Genomic DNA, 24,723 nt, shown 5'->3' on the forward strand with positions numbered 1-24,723 from the left:
GAATGTTCCCAGAATAGGTTTTTATCGTTACACCTTAAAAAGTTCACTGGCTTTATCCTTGGTAGGGATTTTGCGCATTTACATTTTTAATCCCATATTTACATAATCCCTTTGCTGAGATTCCCAGCTAAAGTCTAGGTCTAGTAGGCTCTGCAACAATTTCTTTCTTCTAGACTCAGGTGAGCTACCCCAGTGCCAGGCTACAACACCTCTCCTGATTCTTCTGTCCATCCTCCCATAGTTTGACCTCCGCTACCCACCAAACCAGGACAAAGACACAGAATTGGTCCATGGTCTGCCTGCCTGGATCTTTTAGAAAAAGTAGAAAACAGCAACAAAAAAGTAATAGTTTTACTATTATTAACCATGGGGCCTCAACGTACATTTAGTTTAAAAAAATCTTTCTAGACATGCTAGGGAAGCTGTACCAATGAAATCCCCACAGTATGTAGTCTAACTGCATAGTGGTAAAACCAGTTGACATGCCAAGGTGAGTGGGGAATGTCACTGTGTCCCACCTCAAGATGAAGAGCTACAGGCAATCAATGGAGGCTGAGGGAGGGAGAATCTGTTTTCTCCAGGGACGAGCTCCCTGAGATTATCTAATCCCAAAAGGGTAGCCCTAAACACAGGTACACACAGGCGCCATAAAAGGACTTACTGTATTCTATATACACACGTGTGCGTGTGTGTGTATGCATGTGCATATATATGTATACTTGTATGTATGTATATGAACAGTCATCAAAGACGAGGACAAGAAATTGAGAGGAGCCTGGGGATGTGGGAGGAGTTGGTAGGGGCTGGGAGGGGTGAAGATGATGCACAGACAGGACTCATGTATGAAATTCTCAGATTATTAAATGATCACATCTGTCTCTGACCTAAACCCAGGGGCTCAGAGCCCACTGATCCGGGTAATGATGTTGAACTCCATCAAATCAGTGCAAATGATATCCAGTCTTGGGAATCTGGGTGGACTGGGAATACCCCGATAGATTCTGTTTGTTTTTGCTACCTTCATATTCTGGCCTGATACAGAATATTTTCGAGAATGGTTAGGGGACTATAAATTAGTTCTTGTTTTATTTTAAAACTGAATTAGCCCCCATTCTAGTTCTTATAATTAAAATGCTCAGAGAGGATTAGGCAGCTGTCGCCTGAGAAACCAAGATTTGGCATGCATTTCGCCTCTGTGAGCCCTAAAGGCAGCCACGAGAGGTTCTGAGGTTTTTCTAGACCTGCTGTCTGGAGCCTTGCTTTGCCAATGCCATTGCTGCCTGTCTCTCAAGTCTACACACCACTTACATATCTGGCATACCTAGGTACAAAGAGCCAACTGAGGGGGACATGGTATTTTCCAGAATTCAGGAAATTGAATTATCCACATAGGAAATATCACAGAGTAAACAATCCGACTGCCTTTTTCAATTAAAATATTCTGAAATAAAGATTAGGCTGTCAATGCCTTCTTTTATAGCATGCAGGGGATTTTCTGCAAGGATAAAAATCACATGCCTATATGGTTATCATTTTTTCAAGTCCAAATATGTAAGTGCAAGAAAGGGCAGCCCAAATCCTACAAAGTTCATGGAAGGCATTAAAATCAAGTGTGTTCAATTTGTGCCTCTTTCAGTGAATGACATACATACAGTGATGGAGAGCAGTGAGTGAGTCACCTTTCCAGAAGGGAGCTCTGCAAATTACTATTTGAAATTAGTTACATGATTCCAGCCCCTCAGCATTAGGCTGCAAAATATTAGCCCCCAGAGGGTCAGGGTTTAAGCATCGTTTGTTGACCTTCCTCTTTCCTCCCAGTGATAACCCTGGTATTAGATCGTGTTTATTTTACTTGTAAATTACATCTCACTACAACGGAGTTCAAAGTTTTAAAATGTTAGTTTTGGGATATGGTGTCCAACCGTTTTCTTCCTCAACTAGAGCTTCACTGGTTTTTAACATGATATCCATCTCTCTAGAAGAATAACATTGTCTTTATGTAAAGCCTTAAATGAAACTACAAATTTTGTGTGTGAGCCATTGTTTTAATGGGTTGAATTCTTCCCTTCAGCCCTATAACACCTTCCTCTCCGCAGCCAAGTGGATAGTGACAGAACTTGTCTTGTGAGTACCAGCCAACACATTCTTTTTTTTTTTTTTTTTTTTTTTTAACATGGATTGGGGGTATTCATGCTTCCTTAACCCTTAGAATCATGATACCCTGAAATAACTTCATTGGTTGGCATTATAACATGGATTGGGGGTATTCATGCTTCCTTAACCCTTAGAATCATGATACCCTGAAATAACTTCATTGAATGCCTCCAAGTACTAAAAACAGAGACCAGAAAGTTATCTGTTTTAAAGTTATTCACAATCACTCTACGCCCTTATGTCATCGTTGAGCAGATGAACAGCTTATAATACACAAGCCAAATCTATTTCTTGTGGTTACTGTTAAATTTAACATGGGTGCCTGGCTGTCTTAATGCAGTCTGGGTGGGCTGTGGTCAGGAGAACACACAGCCACGCTGTCCGCTGCTACTGGGGATGTCTCGGGCTTGGGCAGGAGCCAGGACTTCCATGGGCCTCAGAGAGGGCTGGGGGCTCTTCTAGGTATGATTTAATTGTTTGCCTTGTCAAATTATGGTCCTCTTTGGAGGATGCTCGGTGCTTCTGTGACTCAGGTCAGATTTGAAATGTCACAAAGATGAAAGGCTTCGCTTCCAGACCCGATGCTGGACATATTGCAGCAACACTGCATCCCAAGAAAGGGAAGGATTCCATGGTGAAGCACACTAACCAGAGTGAGCAAGTTGTATCAAACTGTCACTCTTACTTTTTCCTGCCCGGGCCCCAGTGCTGTAGGTTTAAGGCAGATTCCTTGCCCTTTAATGTTTTTAGTTTAATGTTTTGTTCCTCATTTTTGCTTTAATGTAACCTATATTTAACACTGGTTAGTTAATAAATTCCAAAGGGAAACAAGTTCTCCATACAGGTAAGATACAGAAGATACGCCAAGGGCTAGTGGAGGGATTTTGGTGGAGAGGTAGCTGCTAGGGAGAGCAGCCATGAGTGTGGGAAAGAAACGACTGAGTTTTGATCCACCTCCATCATTTGGAAGGTGATTTATGTTATAATTGCACTCCTCACCAGCAAAGGAGAAATCTGATTTTTTCTGAAGTTTGGGTTGTGGCATAATTTCATTAAGTTTGTCTAACTCCCTGCCCCTATACACAAGGTAGAGACATGTTTGGACCATAAATATTGAAAGAAAGCATCCTGTATTACTGGAGACTACGGTTGAGGTAGACTAGAATAGTCTATTTGTTGTTCTGAAATAAGGCAAGGAGTCCTTTAGAAATTGGCTGTTTATTGTGGAATCAAACTAGGTGGTATTAAGAGTAAAGAAAATTTAGTAACTAGAAGCTGACTTTTTCCCAAAGAATGGAGGTTCCTCAACTAGGAATCCTTATGGTCTCAGATCATGGCTGGCACTGATGGTGAAACAGCCTTTCCCAAGCAGCTGAAAGCTTTGCCAAGCAAGGCAGAGATGCAGTGGAAACTCAGTCAGCCATAGAGATGTCTCCAAAGTAGGATGTTACTCTTTCAAATGACACAGCATGACTGTTCAGCCAAGGGGCAGATGGCCAAGTAACCCCGGACTTTTCCGTCATTTGTTTAGGTTCCTGGTGGAATTTAACCTCTGCAGTTGGTGGCATTCCGACATGACAGCTAAAGGTAGGCAGCAACTGTTTCTATTTCCTAGTGTGAGTGGTGAGGCCTGGCCTTCCTGCTGGTCTTCATCAAGGATGAAGCTGCAGGGGACTATGCGATGATGCTTCAGCTCTGTCAGCTGAAAGCCGTTCTTAGCTGAGGGCTGCTCAGTGCAGTCTGACACGGGATTCCACAGGTTCTTTCTGCCCACGCTCACTTTGAACTGCTTCGTCAACCAAGGCAGAGAAGTCATGCACTGCCAGAGCGAGATCTTCAGAAAGCCGATGGACAACAACACTCAAAGCTAAGGGAGGCAAACGCACCACCAGTGTCTCCGTGGAATAAATGGAGAAACACTCCAGTTTTGTCTGCATAACTCCTCTGTGAAACCCAAATAGGATATCGCTTTCCCCTCTCAAAGCCTTTGATGATTTGAGCAGTAGTTAGTGGAAATTCTCAAAGGCCTAACTCAGGTCTACAATCTGGCTTAGAGTCTGGCCTTTGGCAAATTAGCTCCTCTCTCTAAGGCTCAATTTTCCCATAAGCCCAGTTGGAAGAATAATATTTATCTCCATATGTGGTATGTGTGTGTTTAATAAGATAAATCATGTTACATGCTAGCCATTGTAACTGGAAACTAAGAGGTAGCTGTAATCAGTTCCTGATAATGGAGATGACAGTGTTGAGGGTGGTAAGTGTTGTTGATCACCTTGGAAACCAGCAATCCATGAAACGCTCTGTCTCCCTGTCGTCTTACCGGGGCCTGCATAGCCAATGCAAGTTCTCAGATACACTCTTCTTTTTGTCCTGCAGTTTTAACTGGGATACTAGGACTGGCTGACTAGCAGCAATCTTATTTTTAGCTGTCTATTTTGTTTTTCACAGTGAGCTCCTTTAGTAGTGTAACATCTGCTTTTCCTCCCTCTTACCTGCAGAGAACCCTCAGTCCCTACACAGTTCCTTCTGCTCCTGCTTCGGTTGTTCCACATGCGATCCCAGCTCTTCTTGCCCCCATCACCCTGCTTGCTTCTTTCAGCAGCACTGGGCTTTCTCAGTGATATAAAGATATCCTTTGGCAAATTAGTTCCCAACAGAAGCTGAGTGCATAGTAGGCGCATTGCTGTTTCGCCATTCTTGTGTCAGGCGTGATCCTAACAGACCCTTGTCCTACCCGCTGGATTGGTACAAGTTTTGAATGGTAATGAGTGTACCATAATAGACAAAACCCAAGACATAAGACTTGCTGTGCAAAGGCAGGGGAGGGGGATGAGGAGTTCATAAGGTCAGCAATCGATTTGATGAATGGGAAAGCAGTAGGCAGAAGCCAAGATATGACTTGTGGGGGGGAAAGACTGTTATATCCCCTAAAGAAATATGACCTATAGAATGAATTTGCTTTTGTTAAAATTATACATAATTTATAAAAGACAGATAAGGTGTTGTGTATGTAGTTTAGTAGTAGAGCACTTGCCTAGCTTGGGGCACTGAAATAAAATTAAAAAGATTAAAAGTAGGTGATCCATGGTGCTTTTCTCTTCCTCTTCCTCCTCCTTCTCTCTCTCTCTATTTATTTTTTGTTCTTTGAGATGGGATCTCACTTCGTAGCCCTGGATTGACTCATGATAATACTCTTATCCTCATCTTTTTCTACTTCTAAAAATTTGTCTGGCTCTGCCACAATATTTCCTACAGTGCTTTTTTAAAAGGCAGATGAGATTAAAAGGAAAAAAATAGATCTGTAAAGCCTGAGAGCCTTGGTTGCATCTTGGTTAAGCCAGTGTCTCTATGGCATCAGAGACCTGGACAAATCCCCACTTCATCTCAGTGAGGCTGTGATGACTCTCTGCATGTTGTGCTCTGGCTGGGCTGGAAGGCCTTGCTCTCTGGCCTCTTGCTGATGAGACTCTGGGAAGTCACTTTGTGCCTCTGGGTTCTGCGTTCCTCATTTTTTAGTAGAGGTTATAATAGACGTGGTGGAGGTCTCAGAGGCACTGGAGCCCTCAAGCAAATACCCACTGCGGAAGCAATGCTCATGCTTTAGGGGCAGTTGACTAAGACATTTGACTATTTCTTAAGAACAAATCTTACTCTGAGGGCAGCAGTCTGGTCATCTTCCATGGTTAACTTCTTGACATTCCTCTTCACAGCTGAGTTAGGCTGTCATGGTTGGCGTCAGGTGTCAACTTGATGCATCTGGGAAGAGGGAACCTCAGTAGGGAATTTCCTCTTTCAAAATGGCCTGTGTCCGTGTCTGTGAGGCATTTTCTTGATTTTTGAGTGATGTGGGAGGGCCCAGCCCACTGTGGGCAGTGCCACCCCTGGGTAGGTTGTTTTGTACTGTATAAGAAAGCAGGCTGCTTCTGAACACAGGCCACCCAGGCTTCCACTCCTGACTCAAGGGAACTGGGTGTCCCCCTCCTCCCCCTCCTCCTCCACCTCCTCCCCCCATCCCTGTCACTTCTCACTTCCTGGTGTTTGGTCTGATGCGCTCTAGTTTTACAACCTGCTAGGCCTGCTAGTCCGTGGCATTACCTGTGGACCTCTTAAAGGCTGTAAGACTGTACTTGGTGCCATCCCCAGGCAGGTGGTTCTGAGTTGTATAAGAAAGCAGGATGAGCACAGGCCAGGGTAAGGAGTCAGGAGCTTTCCACCATGGTCTCTGCTTCAGCTTCTGCCTCCAGGTTCCTGCCTGACTTTCCTCAAAGACAGACTGTCACTTGGAAGTAGAAAGTGCAATAAACCCTTTCCTCCCCAGGTTACTTTTTGTTTGGAGTTTTATTATAACAACATAAAAAGTAACTAGAAATTGGCTTTTTTTTTCTTTTTCCTATATTTGAGGATGGAATTACAGGAGTGTGCATGCAATGCTGAGGACTGAATCCAGAGCTTCACGCATGCTAGATAAACACTCTGCCAATGGAATCACATCCCCTGGCCTCAAGAATGACATTCTTTCTCTTCCAGTTCCACCCTCATACCTCACTTTCTCACCTTGAGCTGTTTATCTCCCCGTGATCTGCGACCTCAGACATCTACCCTAGCTTTTGGTCCTGTAAATTTCACAATTTTGAATTTTCGTTGAGTGCTTATCACTGTGATGTCTGTATAGATCAGTCATGATCAACTCCAGACTGGGGAGGTGGGGAGGTCTGTCTTCCCGGAGTCATTGCACTATCTGGAGACTTTTTTGGTTGTCACAGCTTGCTACTGGCATCTAGTGGGTAGAGGCCAGGATGCCAGTGAACACTTGACGGCACTTAGGACATCAGGACAACCTCCAGAATAAAGAGGTAACTGAGTCAAAGTGTCAGTAGTGCCAGTGTTGAGGAATCCTGCCCTTGACCAAGGCACTCAAGGCAGACCACAGTGACTAGGAAAGATGGTGATAACACGAATTTCTGAGACACTCTGGAAGATTTCTACTCTGGGTTTTATATCTCCTGCCCCTCTAGAGCAGACACAATACTGGTTAAAAGTTTAATATGATGCTTTAATTTTCAGAGTTCTGTGTTAGGGGTCTTTAAAATCTTCCCAAAAAAATCATTTCAAAAGGTCTTCAGACTGTAGCACGTTCACCGTCCAGATTGTGAGAAGAGCCCATCCATTATTCACATTGCTGGCCCATGGTGTGCTGACAAAAAAAAAAAAAAAAAAAAAAATTATTTCCAGAGAGCTGCTAAGCCCTTTCACATTGCCTTCAAAACTTTCCTTCCAGCAAAACTGAGAACTTATTTGTCGTCAGATCGCTCTGAAGCACCTAAGTCAATAGATAGGTGGATAGGTAGCAACATAGATACATAAAAGATGTATGAGAGAGGGGGAGAGAGAGGGAGAGAGGGTGAGAACACAGACCTAAACCAAGACCTGCTACTGTAATGAGACCCTCGGCTACCTTTCTTTGAATGTGATGTAGGACTGAGTCCCACACATGAACTGTCTCAGTCAGACACAGTCATGTGCTGGACGTGAATATGATTTTTTTCCATGTGGTAGATGAAGACACTGAAACAAATGGAGGTTCCTGAGTTCATCCACAGGATGCTATCGCTGGAGCACCCTATTAAAAGTCACTGTAAATCCTACACACAGTGTATGGAGGGGCAGAATCAGTGCTGGATCGGCCTGCAGGATTCTTCATTCTAAATTTGCGATTCTCGCACTAGATACAAACCCTGAGCTGAGACATACGTCTTTGTTACAGCTAAAAATGGAATCCATAATTACACTGTTTATCTGCCTCATTTCCTTGATGAAGGGACTGTGGAAGCCCGCTTCTGCTTGATTACCACAGAGGTCTCGTTTGGGTGAAGTTGCACAGAGCAGACGGAGCTTGCCGGCACCCGGTTATGAATGGGGATGCATTCACAGAGACAAAAGGCGAAGGAGGCTTTTCAGATGGCAAATCTGTCCATTCCCAGTTGTCTACACATAATCACTGTGAACCCAAGTCAGTTGTTCTCATCAGGGACATTTGTTACTAAGGGAAAATGAAAGCAGTCTGATTGTATGGATGTGCAGTTGGATGCTTTATAGGGGATGAGTAGTGGGTTATGGGGACTTCAGCTTCAGATACTTAGCCTAACTGGGGTGGACAGTACAGAGGTAAGATAGCGAACGTGGTTCCTGGATGTGGCTATCAAGGTGTACACCAGGATTTGGCCACTCGCAGCAGTGTGCCCTAAAACTGGCACCCTACTTTCACACAGCTTTAGTTTGTCTATGTGCAAAATGAAGTGGCCTCAGAGCCTTTACTGTGTGGTGATGGAGGTTCCTTCCATTCACACAGATGCATGGTGGTTCCTCAGAGGCTTTGGTTTGCTGTTTAAGCAAATGGTGATGGTGGATGGAAGGGGTGTAGCTCAGCGTAGAGCACTTGCCTAGCATATGTGAAGTCCTGGGTTCCATCCCCAGCACTACAATCAATCAATTCTCAATCAACCAACCAACCAATCAATCAATACATTTGGCCATGACAAGTCACTCAGTGGGACTCAAGGTAGGCTATGTCTAATTTTGGAGCCACAGCTGTTCCTTCTGGGAAAAGAAAGCTCTTGTCTAGGCTAGTACTAGTGATCTTTGGGTACCTATACTTTGTCAGATTATGAGTTCTGAAACAGTTCTTAAAGCAGAGCCCAATAGATTGATGCCAGCCTTGGTTATTGGCTTGCAATTCTACAGATAAACAATAGTGGCTGGCAAATATGTATGGTATTTTTCATAGCACACTAGACAAAGGTCCACGTTAGATTAAATGTGGCCATGGTTTTATGGGATAATCTGTATGTTTTCCAAAAGTGCATCAAGCAACTTCCAGCCAGACTATAGTCATGCTGCAAATAGAGTCAACGTTATCACTGCATCAGCGCGGGTACCCTACAATTGTCAAAGGAAAAATAATTTCATCTCCACGGAGGATCAGAGCCAAACAAGCCTCGCTGTGGACATGCTGGACTCGTTCCATTCTGACTGGGCCCAGACAGTTAGAATTAGTGATGGTGAAATGATGGGTCTGATTTGAATCGCGTGCGTGTGCTGCCTCTCTCAGCCAGCTCCAACGACCCCTCGCGTTCTCTTTTATTGGCCCAACTTTACAAAGCCATGAAGCATATACACTGTCGAGCCAGGTAGCCTGAAGTTCAAATTTTGGCTCTGCCATCCATTCTCTGGGTGAATTTTAGCCATTTATTCTGGTCCTCTCCCTCTACCCATTCCCCGAAAGCAAAGATTGAGAGAGAAAGAGAGTTCCTACTTCCCAACTTACTTTTCAACCTTGTCATATTTTCTTATTCAATAAATGAATGTGTTCCAAGCAGAGAGGCATCTGGAAAACAACAGCCCCTTCGTGGATTGTTCACTAGCAGGGTTTTTTTTTTTTTTACACCGTCTGTATGTATGTGTGATGCCTGCTTATCACCGACTGACTCTGTTGTGTATTTAATCTTTATTTCATTTCAAAGCGAGCACTTTGAAATTAAAATACTTTAAATATAAGAAGGAAAATGCCTACACTGGACATCAAAATCACTTTGCAAACAGGGGCATGGATTGTGCAGATAAAAACTGTGAAAAGAAAATGTATGAGCCAAGTATAGCCAGGCACAGGGAGGAGGCTTGCGTTCTGCCCCCTCAAGTTAATAGTAGAGCAGAGTGGAAAAAAAGGAGTGAAAAATTAAGGCACAGGTGGTAAAAACAAACAGAAAAGAAAAACAAAAGAAGCTTCCCTAGTATCAAGGAAAGATACATCTGCACAAGACGGGCCCAGAGGAAGAGGAGGGGTCTACGAAGCCAACCAAGTACTCTGTGTTTTTGACAGGGACCTGGCATGGAGAAACTTCCTCACCTTCTGCCTCAGAGACCAGCAGTGTGCCAGGAGGGACTGAGATTCTTCTCTTTGCTTTGTGTATTTGATTCCCAGGGAAAACACTAATCAAGAGAGCCATTAATACACTCATCAGGCATCTTCCTAATAACTGTTCCTTGGAGCCGGAACTGCTGGACACAGAGGACAGTGTCTGTCATTGGGCCTTTTAGGACAGCAGCAGCTTCTGGGCACTGCACAGTCTGCAGAAATAGGACGCAGCTATCTGCTGCATGAGCACATGAGGCAGTAGCATGTACTGCAGTCACTGTTGAAGCAACAGCCACTTAAGCAGCAGTCACAGCTTGCAGCCGTGCACATATGCTCATTCACTTGGCTCTAAAACAACCACAGGAGCTTGGTGCTGTAACCCATTTTGCAAATGAGAATACTGAGGTGTAGAAAAATGAACAGCTCACTGGAAAGATCCACAGTCCCCAGACTGTGTGTGTTCTTAGCTAGTATACAATTAACCCAGCTTCTACAGAGGTGCTTACACTCATGACTGGTATTGTGTAAAAGCCATGTGTGTATGCCTGTGCATGTATGTGAGAGAGTGTATGTTTTAGTCTGTGGAGATGAGTGTGTCCCTTACTGATCCATCCTCACCTTAACCCTTTGAGGAAACTCGAGGCATCTTGTCTTACCATCAGGCACTGGTCAGTGAAGTCACATGTTCTGGTTAAAGAAAGCTGAACTAGTGTGTCTTACTGAATGTTAAATAAGGGAAAAAACTTACAGTGCACTATGCCTCAACTCCAGACTGTTTCCTTACAGTAAGCAAACCTCGGAGAAAAGGTGGGCATGTTAGAAACAGTCACATTAGGGTATAAAAGCATAGAAGTTTCCTGATTCCCTAACAATTATGTGACTATGAGCAAACAGGTGTTCTGCAGACAGTAGAGCTAATGGACCCTCTTTGAGCCCACGGCATCCTGGGAGGAAAGTCCCCCGTAGTTCTGACGTATGCCTGGAGTCTAGCTTGAAATATTGTATTCTGCACATGACTTTTTTGAATTATAAACATGAAATTTTGTACGAATATTCTATATATAAATCAGAAAAACCCACTGTGTGCATAGTTTGGGTGATGGGAACCTACGGACATTTTATTGGGAAGATGTAGGAGCCCTGCTCTGCAGTGTACCTGCACCACCAGCACCCTACTTTGCAGGTGATAGTGCTGAGGGCTAGGTAGAAGCAGACAGGTATGGATTTGATCTCTTCCGTAAAGCCTTTGTGCTTGACCACGATGTTATAGCATGCATCATGGTTGTGTTCGTTTTCACATCACAATGCCATCATTAGAGTGCTGATGCTGTTTTGTTAATAGCCCTATGAATCTCACTTTGACTTAGCACTGGCTATTTGGCAGGTACTGTACTAAGTAGTCAACAGATGGCGTTTTATTTGCTTCTCACATCAACCTCTGCAAAAAGAGCTTGATTATCCAATATAAATAAGAAAACTGAGACTTAGAGACATGTTGGGTCCTGTTCACTGAGTATGTTATGTAAATTTTTAACAGCCACCCAAGCCTATATAGAATGCATACTATGTGCTCTGTCACATGTCCAGGTTATTTAGTGCTTTTAAACTGATATGGTGTCTTACTGAGCAAGGAAGAAATTCGTAATAATAGATCCATGGCTGTGCTTCAAAGGCATTACATATTTTCCTATTTCCTATTTCAATTTTTTTCAACAATAAAACTATGCAATTGTATCTTGACCTTTGTCTCACCCTCAGTAATATGGTATAGCTTACGTTTTTATGCATGTGTTCAGTTGCCCATATGTGTTGCTGTTAACTTCCAGTGAGTCTGAGGTCAGAGACCCTGTGGTTGATGTTGTCCCAGAAAGTAGAATTCTTCCGATGCCCAAATGATAGCTGATCAAGCCAACACAACTGCTTCAGGAATTACAGCTTAGAGAGTTGCTTGGATAATGAAATCACCAGACTAATTAGAAAATAATGCATTGTGCTGGGCCTAGAAACATCAGAGAGCAGGCGTGAGGCTGCATTCCGAGCTGCTGTGGGCTGCAGGGCTTGATATAGATCCTGGGTTTTCATCGGGTTTTTCTTCCCCCCTTTGCCCTACAGCCCAGAAATTGAAACAGACCCTGGAGCCTTGTGACACTGAATATCCCGCCTTTGTTTCCGAGCGCACCATCAAGGAGACCACAGGGAACATTGCTTGCGAAGACTGCACCAAGTAAGCCATCCCCAGCTCTTCCTCCCATCTCCCTCCACACACACCTTTCTGCTGAGTATGGAGTCCTCCAGATGGATGGGTAGGACTCATCACACATTGTTACTGAGAGCCAGAAAACATGGCTGCCCTCAGGTGTGAGGCTGCCATGCTCTAGGCTAGGTAGGAGCAAGTGGCACTTGATTCTGTGATGTCATTTCAAGGTTGAAAAGCTTTTAGAATGTGTGGCCAAGCATCCTGGAATACAGAAGATTCTAGTGCAGTTTGTTGCTGTTTGGAGGAAGTCCTAATTAGTGTTTCCCAGGCAACAGTTGGCCTCTTCAGCAACTGTCCATAGATGTCTTTAAGGCACAAAAACTTCCATCAGCTGAATCCCATGTAGTGAAAAATGGTTTCTCTGAGGTCTGACCTCCAGCATCTGTGGTCTGAGTGTGAACATCTTTTAACAGTTTTATCAATCACTTATGGATTCTGGTCTCTTCGTTCCTGTTAGGCAAGTGGCTATTGGGTACTGACATCTCTTCTTTCTGATCTAGGTACTGTATGTTTTCAAGGCTGCTTATTACAATTACAGACATTGTGTATGCGTCTTCCTGTCCTTTGGTCTTTCCACTATTTATGGATGACTCTTGAAGAATGTAGACTTTATTTTGCTTTTATTTTAATATATTCTAAATTATTCCTTTCTTGTCTGAGCAGCATTGCCACATTTAACTCTTGTCTTTGCTAATATGCAAGGATACTCGTATTTTTGTTCTGAATGCATCAATATGTGCCTTTCATATTAAGAACTTTAATCCTTTGCAATTTACTTGTGTGTGTCCCACAGGCAGAAATCTGATTTGGTCCTTTTTCATATATTTTGTAACTGTTAACCTACACTTTCATGTGCGTGGGGCAGGGGTAGAGTTGTGGACACACATTGCAGAATCAGGGGCACACATGTGCCACAGCTTACATGTGGCAGTCACAGGACAACTGTGTGGAGTTAGTTCTCTACTTCCACTCTTATGTGGACTGCAGAGATTGAACTCAGATCACCAAGCTTGTAGAACAAGTGCTTCTACACAGTAAGCCCTCTCCCAGGCCCATATTCGGCACTTTTGTATGCCTGTTTGAGTATGTTGGGGGTGGCGTGTGTGGTGCTGGGGATTGAGTCTAGCACCTCACATGTTAGGCAATCACTCTATTAACCTGTACTTTTTGTTGATTTTTCTATTCCCCAATTTGTAATGACATCTATATCCTACCTGTATGTACATCTGTTTCCTGATTTTGTGGTGTGTCAGCCTCATTTACCCTTGATTATTTTTGGTTCTTGATACTTTCACATTAATTTTAGAGTATGCTGTTGAATTTCTATGACTCTAGGGTTTTCATAAAAATATCTATGTATAGATGTACTTACAGATGATTGCTAATTTTACATTTGACTTTCCCATTATGATTCATAAATCAAGTATATTTTCTTAGGTGTCGTTTTTCCATGCCTCTTAATAGTTGTAAATTATATTGGATTTATACTTAGTCCACCTGCCATTTGTCTTGTTTTAGTAAATAGAACACACCTAGAAATACTTTTCTCATATATAATAGCGATGCTTGTGTTAGTCATTTCTGTTTATTGAATATCTTGCCGCCAACAGATTGCTGTAGACACTTTAGATCTAGTATTTTTTGCATGGATTCCCTTGAACTCTGCACACATGATGATACAACTTACAGGATGTTTCTGATCTTCATATTGAATTATTGTTTCATGGTTGACTGCACCAGGTCAGCCATGGTATGTTGCTGAATGGAAGTTTCTATCAATCGCTTCTGATAATACCATGTTAAGTATGATACTCATTACAGTTTTTATTATAGGAGATCTATATTAGTTTATATATAAATATATATTTCACTATATACAGTGAATTTTTCCATATTTCCACTTTTCCAACAGCATGTTTTAATTATTTTTAAAAGAATGACACAGGTGCAGACATTCCCTGTTATGGAGGGTGATTCTGGAGCACCTGGCTACTCCTCAATGAGGGTCAGAATAATCTCTCTGAGGACTAGAAGGATAGTCTTAAGTTCGACTTTAAATCACATTTTGAAATTATTTTTTGACAGTTTCATACATGTGGATAATGCAGTTTGGTCACACTCAATCCCCACCCTCTCTCAGTCCCCCCCCCCCCTCCCCCTCCCTCCCCAATTTGGCCATTTTTAAAGGTACAAATACACAAAATTTATTCAATTTTTATTTTTTCTGCCACCGCGTACTTTAGGTGTTTTGTCATTATTTCCCCTCCTTCCACATTGTGGCCATTTTTAAGTGTACAATGCAACAATATTTGTGCAATTCTTATTATTCCTGCCTAGAGTTACTATGGGTGTTTGGTAGTTAATTAGTTCATAAGTTAAGGAAAACAGCAAAAGTTTCTGTGACTGTCGTTATGGTTTGATGCCTGGATGCATGCTGACTTTCATTACAAATGCTTATATTATTAAGTTTTGCTGATATAATTTTATCATTTTTATCATCAAATGTCCATTTTTGTGAATAAAACGTATTCTTCAGGTATGCACACATATGTAGTCATGTATTGATAATGACATTTTGTTTGATGATGACCATCTATGCACTGGTATCCCCGAAAGACTGTAGTACCCAGCGACACCGCAGTATATTAGTTTACTTAGAGATGTTCATACAGTGATGAAATCACCAAATGGCACATCTCTCAAACTGGGTGTCAGGTGTTAAGACATGCGTGTGTGTGTGTGTGTGTGTAGATGTTCTCTAAATACCTAAATAGCAGACACATTATTTAAGCTGGAAGTGAGCACACTTGCTTTCTCAGGATGGAACTGTCATTACTACAAAAAAAAAAAAAAAAAGGTTAAAAACATATTGCTAAATTTATTCATTTGGCTTATTCAGTGAATTTTTATGTCTTTGGTTCAAAAGGAGAGTGACTGGACTTTTCCTTCTATATCATTGTTTGGTTTTGTTATTAAGGTGGTTTTATTGTCATAGAATTACATGGAGAATTTTCCCCATTCTCCAGTATCTGTGACAGTTCATGAGACAGAGTGACGGTTCCTTACAAGCTTCCAGTGGCTGATGGGATGTGGGGGAGTACGAGAGTTTACAACCGCTAAACTCATTTTTGGGAGGTTAGATATCTCTGGATTTTCTATTTCTCTCTTTCTAACATTTTATTTTACTATTTTAAAGTTAGTGTACAAAATAATTATTTTATGTTTTCATACAGATATGCAATTTTAATTTGTTTTTTGTTATTTTTGAAATGATTTGAGGATTATATTTCTTAAAATATTGTCTATTCTTACTTTTCAAGTGTATTGAATTCATTTGTAAATAATGTTTTCTTTTTATTTAAAATGGTAACATATTTGTGATTTTTGTCTTTTCCTTAATTTTAAAAAGTGATCTGACATATAAAAGGCATATTTATGGGATACTATGTAACTATTCATATATGTATATTTATCCATTGCATGATGTTCAAATTAGAGTAAAAATATCAGTCTCCTCAAGGGTTTTATTGTATATGTTAAAAGCATTCAAAATTCATTTTTCTGACTTTTTAAAAAGTAGTAGATTACCTGTTTTAAATTTGCAAGATTTTTAATTGAAATTTATAGTATATGTAATATGTTTTACATATTTTACACACATATATTTAAGTATTTTGCCAACATGTATGTAAGTGTACCACATGTATGTAGTATGCACAGAAGCCAGAAGAGAGTGTCAGATCCCCTGGAACTGGAGTTATGGACAGTTGTTAGCTGCCATGTGTTTGCTAGGAACTGAATCAGCCAGTGCTCTTAATCTCTGAGCTCTCTCTCCAACCCCTAAATTTGACTTAACTTCATTCCTCCCTCCTCTCTCTCTGTCTGCTTCTGCCACTATCGCCACCATCTCAACCCTGTCTGCCTGCCTCTTTCTCTGTCCCATCCTCTCCCCCTCTTCGGACTGCCAGAGAGAAGTTTGCTTTATTTTCCTCTGTATTTTGATTTTGCGCTGCTTTTAACTTTTGACCAGTTTGTGTTTCATGTCCCCTTTCTGTGTGCGGTGTGTGTGTCTCTCTTTGCATTCTGGCTTATCTCCAGCAATTTAATGTCCAGGTTTTCAATATTAGCACTAAGAGTTTTCTACCTTGAAGCCATTTTGATCTGCAAATGTTTAAATTAGCAGTTTAAACTTTCTTTTTTTTATTATTTTTTGCTTTATGTGTATGAGTGTATTGCCTGCATGTATGTGAGTGCACCCGTGTCGTGCAATGTCACGGAGGTCAGAAGAGGGCTTTGGATTCCCCTGGAACTGGAGTTAAGGACGGTTCATAGCCACCATGTGGGTGCTAGGAATCGAACCTAGGTCCTCTGCAAGAGCAGTCAGTGCTCTTAACCACTGAGCCAGCTCTCCAGCCCCCAACTTTCTAATATAACGGTTTTTGGGCTCTCTTTCATTTTTAGTATTGATTAACGGTACTGTGGTCTTCATGATGCGCTTTTTGGACCAAATATGATCATTGGGTTTCAAACCTTCTGTGTTTCCTTTGGAGTCTATCACAGGTATCAGTTCATTGCTCATCAGCGTTGCAGATTTTCAAGCCCTTCCTATCATTCTATTTTACTCGCTATGTTTTAGTTATGTCACTGTGGACTGGTGGTGTTTCCTAATAAGACATTGCTTTCATGCCATGTGACGACCATGCCACACCTACAGTGCTATAAGCTTTGGCAGTTGTTTTGTTTGCTAATTGCACAGGAAAGGAGCTTGCTTTGGAAGGCTTTTCTAGGCGTATTTCCCCCATTCCCTTTATTTTCAGTCTCACCTTTGTCTTTTGCTCTATAACTAAGATACAGCTCTATTTGAAGTTTCATCATCTCCTTCATCTGCGAGACCTAATCTTTGGCCATTTAGTGTGCTTTATGAGAAGTTGGGATTTATGTCTAGTATAATTTTAGATGCAATTTCCCAGGTCTTGTCTTTATGTTTTGTCTGGTCTCATAGGACTTGTGCAGCTTTCACATTGATTTTCTCTTTATGAGTACAGAGGTATATCCTGTACCTGTTTGGATGACCCCTTGGCCTTTTGACATGCTTCTGTTGAATGGGGCATCTTCCCTCCTCAAGAACAAGCAAAAACTTAGCCTCTTCTACCTTGGGTTACCTCCGATCTCATTAAGTTCTACACTTTTAGTCTAGTAACAGTTTTACAACTCTTACTGCTCAACCTAGTCCATCACTGTTTTCCTCGCCTCCCTGTTCCTCACTGGGTCAGGAAAGTTACTTTTTTGGTATTTGAGAGGTTACTTTGGCAATGATCAGGAAGTGATGTGTCTCTCTGGTGCATTGTGCTTTTAAATCGGTCCTGTAGCACAGACACTGTCATAATGACCGTAAGTAAGAATGTTCTCCACCATCTACCCCATATCTTAAGATTGTTCTAGTAGAGCACATTGAGGGATACCAATAATCTTTTTTCTATGCATGCTTTCTTGTATAGTAGATCATTTACTTGTGTATTTTGTTACAGTTTTGACTCTGACCTTACCTCCTTTATTAATTATTACTTCCGAGGAAGCAGCACAGAGCTTGAACCTTCAGACTTCTTTTGTGTATCATTAGTGTGGACTGCCTGGGAATAATGGTTGTGTAAGTCTTACGAGTTTCAGCACCATATAATTGTGGTAAATATTTTCCCTAAGCACCACGCATTTTCAGTTGAAACTTTGATTTCTCATGGGCGATGCTATTTTTCCTGCTCAGAGCCTCCAAGAGGGGCAGGTTACAAATTTCTTATACTTAACTGCAAACATGCAAGTCGGCGCTCTGTGTTTCTTCTTGTAAACTCTCTTGTAGTTAAACATGTTTTGTTTTACCTTTCATCCGGCGTGTCTGAGTGTTTATGGCAGAATAGCTTTCATATTTGCCCAGTCTGCCCGAATTCACTCTTGGGACCGGGAACATTCTAAGACCACCACAAGGGTAGTGTAGTGGCTTAGCATGGGGACCTTGGAAGTACAAAGTACAGATTGTGACTCCTGCTTTATTACTTGTCATGCGATTGTGGGCAAGAAAACTTGAACTCACAGAAGCTCATCATGGGCTTATTGCAAGAATCAAGCGAGAAAAATTGTGCCTTGGATTTAGCACAATTCCCAGGACAAAATAGTATCCAATATGGCCACATTTCATGCATGCATAATGCTCCAGTTGAATGTGTGTGTGGTCCCTCCCCAAGGCATATGGCACAACACTTTTTCCCATATGATATTAATGACTGGGTCTGAGCTTTGGAGGAGTGTATACCATTGATTTTGTGAGTGTATCATGACTGCAAACTCCATGAGGTCACCCATAGGCCTGAGCAAATAGTCGTCAATCATATGTTACTTACTGACTGATAATGACTCTTACTGCCATTGTACTGAGAAAGAGAGCAGGCTAAGATAGGGGGTTACTGGGGCCAGAGGTGTTTTTCCTTACTCAAAACTAGAATCCGATCATGCACTTGATTCAAGTTGTGTAAGCATCTCAAAACCAAGAAATTCCTGCTTCCAGCTTGGTAGACATGGGACGATGAGGCACTTCCACTGTGGTCCAGAAATTCGGCCTGTGCTGTGGAGAATGCCTGCCCAGGTAGCAGGGGTCAACGCAGCTGAGGCTGCCAGCACTGGCAGTGTTAGGGACAGTCAGTTTTAGATCCTGATGCCCTGCTGGGCTGGAGGCTCATGGGAGACTAGGAGTTGAGAAAGGCCCACTTGCCCATTTTGCTAGCAGCAGCGAAGAATCCAAAGGCTTTTGGGGATTTTCCTTTCAACATTTCATTTAAATGCCATCCATGCTGAACATGGTGGTACATGCCTATAATCCCAGCACTCAGGAGGCAGAGGCAGGAGAATCTCTGTGAAATAGAGTCCAGCCTGGTCTACATAGCAAATTCCACACCAGCTAAGCCCTTGTCTCCAAACAACAACAAAAGAGGGCCATCCTCAGCTCAGCTGCACAGAACACAGGTAAGGGAATAAATACTCCAGAATGTGGGTGGTAGAGCACTAAGGGATTCCTGCGTTTCCTTCCTTTTGAAGCTTTTGACTGTACCATGACACATGCAGCTATGTGTTCAAATCCGAAGCGTGCAGCTTGATTTGCTTTTGTCGCATGAACCCATCCAGGTAGCCAGTGCTGAGGCTGAGACCTCAGGTGACAGCACTGGCCACTCAGCAGGCCACCACCCACCTTCCTCTCAGCACTAGCTAAACTCCCATAAATCACCACTGTCTGGATTCCCTGTGGGATGATGATGTAGTCGATAAGATACAAAGCTTGATCTATGAAGGGCCTCGACATAGGTTCCCTCAGAACTGCTGTCAAAGAGAATATGAAAATCAACTCCTGACTAGTTAGTCTCTTTTAGCTGTTTGTTACCTTCCCCACCCTGGACTACACTTTGAGGAGGCATACTTCCTCCCCTGTGACTTTTGCAGACAAATCACCAGGTGGTTGTGATGCAAGTAATTAGAGACGAAGCAACACCCAGGAACAGAGCAAGGGAGCTGGGGTGGAGAGAGGAGAAACTGCCACAGAGAACTGGAGGGTCAGGAAAGATGAGAGAGGCAAGGAGTGATCGAAGGTCAGACAGACCTCATCAGAGGAGATCTGGTCCTTAGAACCTCAGATGCTTCGCCGACATCAGTTTAGGACAGAAGAAAGGTTTGAAGGAAGGGAGGAGAAAACGGTCAGCTTCCAGATAACAGTAGAGATGACAGGGACCACAATGATGATGGTGGGCTCTTGAAACAGAAATCATTGTTCAGAAGGCTATTTGTCAACCTCTTGTTTCCCATAACCACACACACGCATGCACACACACACACACACACACACACTCACACACACTCACACTCACACTCATCCCAATGGAACACAAAGTTTATTTGCTTTTCCTAATTCTCTCTCTCTCTCTCTCTCTCTCTCTCTCTCTGTGTATGTCTGTGGTGCATGCATGTATATGCACATGTATCTGTGTGGAGGTCAGAGGTTAACATCAGTATCTTGCTCAGTGGCCTCTCTGGCCTTTCCTATATGACAGGGATCTGTCACTGAACCTGCACTCACTGACTAGACGGCTGGTAAGAAAGCTCTGGAGGTCTGTCTCCATGTCCTGTGTGCTAGAGTTACAGGTGCACAACCACACCTGCTGTTTCTTTTTTAATATGAGTCCATTCTGGGGCTCTGAACTCAGGTACTTATTCCTATGTGGCAGGAACTTTATCAACTAAACCATCATCTCCTTGGCCCCTTCTTCCTTCCTTCCTTTTATGAGCTGGAAAGCAACAGAGGGCCAAGTATCTAGTTCAAAGGAAATTTGATTCATGACTATTGTTTTCTAGCCCTTGGGTCACAAAGCTTTGTAATAGAAGGACATGAGGGTATGAAGCTTTTACATCATAAAAGCAGACTCATGGGCATAGTCTGTGTGGAATAAAGGCCTCAACTCCTCAAAAGCATCCAATCTCCCTTTCTACCCTTTCTTGCTTCATTATATAAAATATAATTTATTAGAATAGATACCTGATCTTTAAAAATATCTATGAAGGTATCATTCCCCTTTAATGTGAGGATTGCATTCTGGAAATGCAGAGTGTTGAGATGTTTGTTACCTGCCTTTTCTCCAAGGCCCACACATAGTTCCATCCAGTGTCCAGCACTGCTGGTGACAGTCAGAAGACCTGATTTGCTCATGTCTGTATATCAAATTAATAGAGAAAGTTATCAACATTTGCCTGAAATGAATGCGACTATTTTTCAGATCAAATTCTCTTGGATAATTGCTAAGTTTTGACTCATTTTGCAGGTAACTTTAGGTCAGGAGTAATGCCATTCAAAAATAACACAACTGCAGCGTTTAGTGAGCAGCGAGCTGGAAACTGAGTTTGGTGAAAATTATAGTACTTCAGAAATTATGCACTAAGATCTTTTTCATAGAAAAACATCTCGCCTTCCGCAATGGAACATACAAAGCTGCGTCCATTACAAACTGGTCTCAAGGCAGCGATTACTTTCCTTCACAAACAGTGGCCAGCCATAGAGTAACAATCCCAAAGAGCCATTTGCTTCCCACGGGAATGGGTGTGAGCCACCCTTGACTCTTGGTGTGTCATTAACATCTCTTAGGAAAGATCAGATGACCCCGAGGAGCTTGAGATATTTTCTAGAACTCAGGTGGTTGTAGCCATATTGTAGGTTTGGTTTTGGTCTTCAGGGGAGGACTGTTGCTCCAGATTCCCATTTCTGTGTCCAGTTTCCAGAATCACAAGATGGTGACTCAGTTGCTCTAAATAGAAATCTTCAAATTGGCAACTCCCAAAGTGGACATTTATCTGTCTATAGCACAAGACAGATATATTATATATTATGGAGCAGAGGACAGTCTGCAATGTTTTAAAAAAAGGATTTACAAAAATATAGGGTTCATTAAGAATGTAGGAGCCTAAAAGAAAATAAGAATTTACATAAGAATGTCATTAGGGTCAGTGGTTTGGCCGTTCTAACCAATCATTTTCGTCATTCAATATCCCACTGATTATTAATTTAATCTGTTACTCTAACAGCAATCGAAAACAACTCAGCCCATATTTTCTGGGCATTTGTGACTGTCAACAAGTTTACAAAGCTGGATATCTAAAAGGAGTAGAAAGTTTTATGATATTCCAGAACATTCCTTCACCTCTTGATAACCCTGCCCCTTGGCCGAGGAAGTGAACTGATCCACAAAGATTTCCAGAGAAAAGAACGATATGTAAAGTGGTGTTACCTAGAGCCAGGAAAGTAATTAATCAAGAATAAAACTTTAAATAGATATATTTTCAAAGGGAGAGCCTTAAATGTTTGGTCACATTTCAGCACTGGCAAGCTACTAATTTCTCAGGTAAAGTGATTTTTTTTTCTTTCTGTTTTTTAGCATGTGCTTTTCTTTTTGGTGATATCACTCATCGCTCTTCATAAAAATTCCATCACCATCAATGTCACTTCAGGGCCTGTGCATGGATTTGCTCATCTTCCTGGAAGCCCCCAAAGCCTCAGTTTTACTCTCTTCTCTCATCACTCCTCCCCACACGCCTTCCATTTATCCCCTAAGCTGAAAGAAAGTAATTGGTCTTGAAGCTGTGTTGACATGCTTGGTGGGCCACAGCTCAGAGGATGATGGTTCGGGGATTTCTTTTTCTTACGGAGGACTTCAGTTTCCCGTTGAGGTTTTACACCGGGTGGGAAATTCACCCTACACGTTCAGACCTCTCCCCGGTGAGAGTCTGCATGCAGCTGTTCCTCCCAAGCATGTTTTCTGGGAATGACCTGTAAAATGGGTCCATCACGAAATGGGGTCAGGGCATTTTCTTTGAGTCAAGGCTGAGAGGGTGAGCTCTGGGATGAGACATCAGGCCGGGCTACCGGCCACCACACTTAACAGCGAGAAGACCCTAACCAGTTATTTAAATAACTGAGCCTCTATTTGCTCATCTCTGTTTGGTAAGGTTTGGGGGGGGTGGTTTTGTTTTTGTTTTTGTTTTTTTAACAGATGTACCAAGGCTGCAGGCATTGCTCATTTGGTAAAACACTTGAGTTCTACTCAAAAAACCCAGATTTAAAAAAAAAAAAAAAAATAGAATGTGATGATGTACATTTGCAGACCCAGTGCTGGGAGGTGGAGGCAGGAGGATCCCTGAGGCTTTGGCCAGCCCATCTGGCTCAGTTATTGAGGACCAGATCAATGAGAAAGCTTATTTCCAAGGAGATGGACAGCATTCCTGCAAATGACTCCCAAGGTTCTCATCCAGCCTTCATCCACATGTGCACTCACCCCCCCCACACCCATGCTTACATTTTTTAAAAAGATGTACAGTCCCTATACTAGCACAGGGTTTACTGCTAGCACAGTAAGAATGTGATGCTTCATCAATGGAAGGGATTTTTATAGAGCAACAGTCCACCAGCCAGCTGTGTGGACAGGATGGAGGAAAACCACAGAGCTCCAGGCTGTCTCCTCTTCCAGAGCTCTCAGCCTAGAGGGCGAACTCAGTTCCAATCAGAAGTAGATGATGAGGACTTTGCTGCAGTGAGACCCTGCTATAAAGTAGCTTTTGGACTCTTGCCCTTTCCTGGGTCTACTTGAGAGCCTTTACTTCAGAAAAAAACTGGAATTCTGAACTTGAAATTGCACACATCCAATAGCGATCAAATACTTCATTAACCAAATTAGATACACACTTTGCCAGTGGGAGACTGTTGGTGTCATGAATAATATAATTTGTAGGTGTTAAAATAGAACCATTTTTAGCCACTTAATTTGCAAGCCTACACTGCTTTGTTGAAATATGCTTATATCCCTTGCTCTAAAGATTCTTGCCAAAGGACTGTCCCCAATCTTGTTTAAAATGAGTAAATATATGTGATTCAATTTCCCATGAAGTAACCAGTGGCCTTTTCAAATGGACTGACTTGAATTTTGAAACAAATCAACTTCTGCTCCATAGGGAAAATTGCACCAGTGGCCAGCTTCTTCCCTGTGGTGACAGAGGTCTGTCCTGACAAAATGCCTGGCAAAAACAGCTTATGGAAGGAGCACTTTATTTTGACTCACAGTTACTAGGCTTACTTCTGCACGACAAGGAAGGCCTGGCATCAGGAGTCGGGGCAGCAGGGCACGTGGCATTCACAGCCAGGAAGCAGAGAGAGAGATGAACGTTGGCGCTCAGCTGGCTTTCTTTGTTTTATTTGGTCTGGGACTCCAGCCCACAGAATGATGCTGCCCGCAGCTAGGGTGGCTCCTCCTACCTCAGTGAACCATAATGTTGAAACACCTCACAGACATACCCAGAGGTCTAGCTCCTGAGTGTTCCTTGATGATATTTTCAAGTTTACAATACTAATCACAAAGGCCTTGTGTCTTTCCCCCATGCCGTCACTCAGTATTTCCTACTTAGTTGTACTTTGCCGTGATGACTAGGAATGGCGGGGCTCCGGGGTACCCAAGCCAAAGGGAGTCCTCTCTCTGAATTTTCCATGGTTACACGCAAGTGACAAGAACAGCAGCTTCCCACCCCTCTGGCAACTTCTTCCTCCTCCCTCTTCTGCATCTTGGAAATTTTGTGGGAGTAGCTGGTAGATCTTAAAAATGGTACCTTTCCATCAGGAAAAATTGAAAACATGACTGTTAAATCCAAAAATTTTCAACAATTTGTCTTATAATATCAAGGTTTTGCCTCTTAACCCTTAATAAAGGGCTACCTTCATTTTTATTACAGGAATGGGGCCAAGTTGGAAATAGTCAATGTGAGCTTTACAGTGAGCAGGCTAATTAGTGCTGTATGTTTGCTAAAATGTCTTGGCTTTAAACCTTCAAAG

General features: G+C 42.3%; 1 protein-coding gene across 4 annotated transcripts in view; it reads left to right on the forward strand.

Annotated features, from left to right (window-relative positions):
- Positions 1–24,723, forward strand: part of Cacna2d3 (calcium voltage-gated channel auxiliary subunit alpha2delta 3) — a 918,594-nt gene that overhangs the window by 853,504 nt on the left and 40,367 nt on the right. For all 4 annotated transcript variants that reach the window (XR_003846886.1, XM_008851835.2, XM_008851836.2 and 1 more), the window contains 3 exons: positions 2,072–2,124; positions 3,686–3,741; positions 12,179–12,290. Coding sequence is in view for 3 of the 4 variants with exons in the window: in XM_008851835.2 (XP_008850057.1) it covers positions 2,072–2,124; positions 3,686–3,741; positions 12,179–12,290 (221 nt within the window). In the remaining variant the exon portion in view is untranslated. The remainder of the gene's footprint in view (positions 1–2,071; positions 2,125–3,685; positions 3,742–12,178; positions 12,291–24,723) is intronic.

The sequence above is a fragment of the Nannospalax galili genome, unplaced genomic scaffold (genome assembly GCF_000622305.1).
Source record: "Nannospalax galili isolate Female #2095 unplaced genomic scaffold, S.galili_v1.0 scaffold485, whole genome shotgun sequence".
Lineage (NCBI taxonomy): Eukaryota > Metazoa > Chordata > Mammalia > Rodentia > Spalacidae > Nannospalax > Nannospalax galili.